The 6012-nt window shown below is 38.7% G+C and overlaps 1 protein-coding gene across 3 annotated transcripts; it reads right to left on the bottom strand.

The window, feature by feature from the left end:
• Positions 1 to 731: 731 nt before the first annotated feature.
• Positions 732 to 5376, bottom strand: DNAJC19 (DnaJ heat shock protein family (Hsp40) member C19). 3 transcript variants are annotated; one of them, XM_040480853.1, is made up of 7 exons: positions 5217 to 5376; positions 4609 to 4717; positions 4326 to 4377; positions 4173 to 4246; positions 3017 to 3096; positions 2389 to 2459; positions 732 to 897 (listed from the first exon to the last, which is right to left on the bottom strand). In XM_040480853.1, the coding sequence occupies exons 2-7, from the start codon at positions 4681 to 4683 to the stop codon at positions 827 to 829; spliced, it is 423 nt and encodes a 140-aa protein (XP_040336787.1). In that variant the 5' UTR covers positions 4684 to 4717; positions 5217 to 5376; the 3' UTR covers positions 732 to 826. The 3 variants fall into 3 exon arrangements, with proteins under 3 accessions (XP_040336787.1, XP_040336788.1, XP_040336789.1); XM_040480854.1 differs by having other exon boundaries at positions 4609 to 4720; XM_040480855.1 differs by lacking the exon at positions 4609 to 4717.
• Positions 5377 to 6012: the final 636 nt, after the last annotated feature.

Consider the following 6012-nt stretch of genomic DNA (forward strand, 5'->3'; position numbering starts at 1 on the left):
AGTGGCTAGTTCAATACAATGTAATTATTTTCTTGATTAAAAACAAGACCTATATTCTAACATCTTACAGTGGTATAGTTTTTAATGTATGAAATCTAAATTGTCAATAATATAGTTAGATATATTTCTTAGGTCAAAGATGTACCTAAATTCATTTTTAAAATTTAAGGTTACAAGCAGTGGGGTCAGTTTTCTGAACTGTGAACAGCCTTTTCTCACAATAAGATGAATCCCTCCTATAACAAACCTGTGTGAATTCATGCCATCCTAATACCCCACTGTTTCTGTTTTTGTTTTTTGAGAATGCGTGTGTGCAAGTGTGTGAGCCTGGGAGAGGGAGGGAGAGAGAGAATCTTAAGCAGACTTCATGCCCAGTGCAGAGTCCTATGTGGGGCTTGATCTCACAGCTGTGAGATCATGACCTGAGCTGAAGTCAGATGCTTAACAGACTGAGCCATCCATGTGCCCCTATCCCCGCTGTATTTTAATTACCAGTTTATCAGCATCGCATTAGATTGGGAGCCCTTTCAAAGTCAGACTGTCACATTCATTTTGCCTTGAAGTGGGTAAGAAATTACTTGCTAAATGAATAATGAAAAATATTTCTATTCAGATGGTATGCATTTATCCATAATTACTAAGTGTTAAATCTCCAAATATTTTATCATCTGATTTAAAATCCTCAAATTCAAAGAAACTTATACCCAAGCCTTGGTTTAGCTTGTGCTAAATCATTTTTAAAATTTGTAGCTTTGAGGCCTTTTATTATAAAAAGCTAGCACGCATATACATAAACTAACAAGAACTTAAAATTCACACATTTACTTCATTTTTTAGCTTGACCTTCTAGTAAATCTTTAGCTTCATTGATTTTGGCTGCTATATAAGGAGATCCTCCTATAGGAAGAAAGAAAAAAGGAATAGTTATTTTATTAAAAAAAATTTTTTTTTAATATTTATTTTTGAGAGAGAGAAACACAGCCGGAGTGGGGGAGGGGGAGAGAGAGAGGGAGGGAGTCACAGAATCAGAAGCAGGCTCCAGGCTCTGAGGTGTCAGCACAGCCCAACGCGGGGCTCAAACCCACGAACCGCAAAATCATGACCTGAGCTGAAGTCAGCTGCTTAATCGACTGAGCTACCCAGGCGCCCCAAAAGGAATAGTTATAATATGGCTTCTTAATTTCTGCTTGGTGAAAACCTATTCTCTTCAAGGATCCCTATGCTCATCTGATAGGTGGAATTAGCAGAAAATAATGAGGACACTGCAACCAGATCACCAAATGTATGGTAATATGTATGATCAACAGTAAACGAAATCACATGAGGAATATTTCCACAAAAATGGCACCTTTAAAAACTTAAACTTGACAAATAGGATTAAAAACACCTCCACATGTGACCTTGAAATGGTGTATGTTACCTATTTATGATGGTTATAAGTTGTAAATGAACATGAATTTATTGTACTATGTTATTTTGAAAACATGATGTTCTCAGAGGTTTCTGAGCTTTGTTGGAAAGACCCCACTATGATTTGCACTCCTTTTCTATCCTTCACAGTTTTTCTCTTTTCATGTTACTAATTGTGCCTTCATGATGTTATCTGCAGGTGCTTTCCTACTACTCTGCTGGAGCAATGATTCTCAAAGTGTGATTCTCAGACCAGCAAGCATCAGCATCCCAGTAAGAAGCTTGGTAGAAATGCAATGTTACAGGCACCATACTATACTTAATGAATCAGAAGCCCCCCCAGTTAATGCAAGCTAAATTTCGTTAAAGGAGGCTACTACAGTCAGATAAAAACAATCACAACCAAGTTTAAACTCAAAACGCTCTTAATGAAAGGCCTATCCTACGAAAGTAAAAAGATTTGTGCACTGGAACATATTTTGTGGTCTCTATTTTGGTATTCCTAAATAATTATTTGCTTTCTTTGAACACAGCCAAGGCTGCTTAGACATGTATCAGAGAGAAATATATCCTATAGGTTTCTAACTAGGAAACCTATAGTTCAAAGGTCTAAATGGATAGAAAAAATTAAATTTTTAGTTTAACTGAAACTTAACATTTCCTTTAAGAATATGTCCCCCCCCCCAAAAAAAAGTAGTATTAATAGTATTTAGAAGTCACATTTTATCACTACTTAAGATCTGAAAACATTGTTAATGCTTACCCCTACTTTCAAATGACATGGTCATTATTCTATAAATTTTTTCACTCAGGAATTTATTCTTTTAAGACACCGGAAAACGGATACAGCCTGGGCAACAGTGCTTACACACAGATTTAAGCATTTCCCTTGTAATAGCCAAGAATTAAATATGAAATTACTCCACTAGTAACAACTAGTCACTTTAAAACATGTGTAAGAATTTAACAGGTACTTACCCTTGTCTGGGTGATTTAAAAGCATAATTCGTCTATGGGCATCTCTTATTTTTCCTTTATTGGCAGTAGGGCTAATTTAAAAAGGAAAAGGTATAGTTTACTTCAGACTATGTCTGGATCACATCAAAAAATTGTATATAAAAGCCAATTAAAGATGCTGTGAAGCTGGAGTCAAGTCATCAAAACAATATGAGAAGTGGTTTAGGAACCTTTCATAGCACATAAGGAAGATGAATATTCTGAATCAAGGAACTAAACCGCTCCTTAGAAAAATAAGACATTCTTAAAAAATTAGTTGAACTTGATAATCCTAAAAACCCTTTTACTGAAAGGTAAAACATGTTTAAGTATCTGGAAATGAAGGCAGAATTTCACCACACACAAAAAAAAAAAAAAAAAAAAAAAAATGTGTTCTAGAGAACAACACTGAGCACTGCAATTATCTGTTTAAAAGCCTTTCAATGAATTGAGTGCTTATGTACCAGAGTGCCTTCTCAATGGACTTGTAGGGAGTGTTTAGATCTTAAAAATGTATACAACTATTATAACTCTTAACAAAAGATCTTTTTATGTTTGCTCATAGCTCTAGAATTGTAGAAAAATATTACAAATATTAGAAATTATTTACCTTACGCCTAGTATTAATGCTGCTTCTCGTTTTGTCATTTTAGGTTCAAACCCACCTCTATAATAGCCACCACTGAAAGCCTGAAAGAGGAAATGCATTCGTAAAAATGGGTTATTAGAATAAACTGAATGTTTATTAAAGTTGATAACTGAAAAACTGAAAGTTTAATTTTGATAACTGTTCCTAGAAACAGAAAAATTAAGACTTTTCAGAGAATTTTAACTGCAACCCCTATGGTATTTTAGCTTTGTAAGTAGCAGCAAATACTTTAATGATTGTTAAACATCCATATTTTTTTTTTCCCCCAGAAAAACTGTCTTAAAAATGTAAGACAAAACAACAGTGCCTCAAAGCCAGTTCTGGGAATAACAGGAAGATTATTCCAAGTTAGCTGTGTTACAGATAAAAATTTGATGTAAGAATATGATTATATGTTTTAGAAAAACAAGTGCCTCAAGAAAAGGATTTGGAGATGTTTTCAGATGAGTGAGTCAAGGGTATTTTGAGGGTCAAGGCAACTACTAAAACAAGACTAAGTATCGAGAAAATTATGCTACCAGCTCTTCTGACCTTGTTATGTCAGAGATCATATTGGTAAAGCCTACCATCACTCTATTCTCTCACATTCAATCACAACAATAAAAATAAATACTCAACAGGCTGCCACAGCCAATTTCATTCTGAACTGTGACCATGGAAGGTGTGACATTCATATTCAGTCATACTCTATAGCCTACTTAATTCCAGTGATATCCAAGTATCTATTAGAGAATGCCAGGGCCACACAGTTAAGAATGGATCACTTCAGATTCCTAGATTCCTGTGTTTTTGTGATGTAGAGCAGATGAGGGAAGGCAAGAATTTGTGGACAAATGATGCTGGAGTTAATAGTATCTACACAATGAAGTAGAATTGATTTTCATGGTACCAGAATTGTGTTAATCCCTCAGCCCCAATTCTGTCACACAAAACATTTTGATTTTTTTCAGGGTAACAACATTACAAAGCTCAGAACCCTTCTTGCGGGAAGCAAGAGAAGGGGCCCAAAGTAATCTCTTAAGAGCTTCATGGATGTTTGGAAATTTACCCTCTTCAAATGTGACTCTGGGCTTCATAACACAGCAAAGATTTAGCAAAAATGTTTAGTAAGTCTTACAGATTTTGGTAGACTTTGAAAAACTTGTTTTACTTGAGGCTCCATATGTTTCATGGCTTGCAAAACATAACGGCCTAAAAACAAAAGCAACAAAATAATTAAAAAGTCTCCAACTTTCCCTGCTTCATTTCCACTTCCAAACCATAAACAAACCTGCAAATCCTGCAGCAGCAATGGTCAGTCCAACTGCTACCACTGTACTGGCCTGGTAAAGGGAAGCAGAGTAAATATTTACTTCTTTTAATTATCACCCTTCTCTATGGTACCCATTCTCCCATTCCACCTCATCACAAGTTTTATTTCAAAGGGAGAAACAACTTTTAGGATGAAAATATCCTACCCAACGGCCCTTTAAAAGGACTTTTATGTCCAATTCATTGTAGAGATACTGGATTTTCACTGTGAAAGGGAAGGGCGAGCCGACTTGCATATTTACCTTTACAGCAGTGAAAAGAATGATTTCCCTCCCTTTGAAAACGTCTTTTGCATCTCCGGGCAAATGAGGCCACATTCAAGTTCAATCAAGAATAATGGAAATAAAATTTCTGCTAGAGAAAGAACTGTTTAAGGTCACTGTAGAATTCTGATAACGCATCTCAACGTTAAATGTGGACTTCACTAGACTCGCTTTTCAGAGTGCCTTCGGCACTGGGGCGTCTCTCGACCACAGAACCGACGCCCAAATGTGTTCAGGAACCGAGAAGAGATGTATCGGCAAGAGCCAAGGAAAAAGAGCAAAGTAGAGAAGGTACTGTTAGGATGTTTGCGGAAGGGCAGATCTAATCAAACGCGTTTCCACTAATCTCTCAGCCTTGGAGACAATGGACCAGGGACTGCAGCCCCCTGCACAAAGGCCATAGTAGAACACAAAGGCCCTAGAGAGCTGTGCCAGCAGCTCTGTGTACTAGAGGGTGCGACTCTTCGGGGCCCTACATCTTCAGAGTCTCACTGGGGAGACAACCTCGGCTCCCCTCCTCCCAGGTCACGAGTTGAGATTGTGGCCTGGGCACGAGATCGCCCAGGGGACCAGAAAACCGCACTCACCATGGCTCTGGCTCGGCTCCCCGGCCTCCACCGAGAGCGCGGTTCATTCCAGACCAAATGCCGCAGCCACAAAATTTCACGCCCCTACCAGAGAGCGACGCGGACACGAGCAGGCACAAACCGCTCAGACACAGGTGCCCAGGAAATACGGCAGTAGCGGCCGCAAATTAGGCCGGAAAACTGTCGTAAAAGGGGACCGCAGCGGGCCGTAGGGGAAAGGTCGCTCAAGCAGTGGGCAGGTGCGGAATACGGCTTCAGATTGGCTGATGGGTGGGCGGATGGCCTCCTTACTGGGCTCAAAGCTGGGGCTTTTCTGTGTTTTGCCCTTTGCTACCTGGCCGGAGGTGTTTGGAAATTCCTGTGGGGAAAGGTATTGGTGCAACAGGGCGTGAACAAATACTGTGTAGCCTTACTCAGAACGTTTTTCCTCCCTTCTCAGCACATGCATTCACCGTTTATTTCGTTTATGATTGTCGAGGGTAATGAATATTCTTAAATGTGCAGTAACAGTTCCACCTGAAGCCAAATAAATATGTAGCAAGCCAGTAGAGCAAATGAGAATATGTCCCAGAAAACTAAAACAACAAACCACACTGTGTTTCAGGGGTGCTCGGTAGCATTCTCATATTTAAAAGAATTTTAATTTGTGACTTGATGGGACCTTGTGGGAATATTTGGGGTTTGTTTTGTGAAGTGGGATTACCACTTTAAATACAGTTAGTATTCTGATCATGGGATCCCCAAATCCCCACAACCCCTCAAAAAGTAGGGGTGGTTTTGCCATTACAAGGCATCA

This window comes from Herpailurus yagouaroundi, unplaced genomic scaffold (genome assembly GCF_014898765.1).
Source record: "Herpailurus yagouaroundi ecotype Mexico unplaced genomic scaffold, PumYag 159, whole genome shotgun sequence".
In the NCBI taxonomy this organism is placed as follows: domain Eukaryota; kingdom Metazoa; phylum Chordata; class Mammalia; order Carnivora; family Felidae; genus Herpailurus; species Herpailurus yagouaroundi.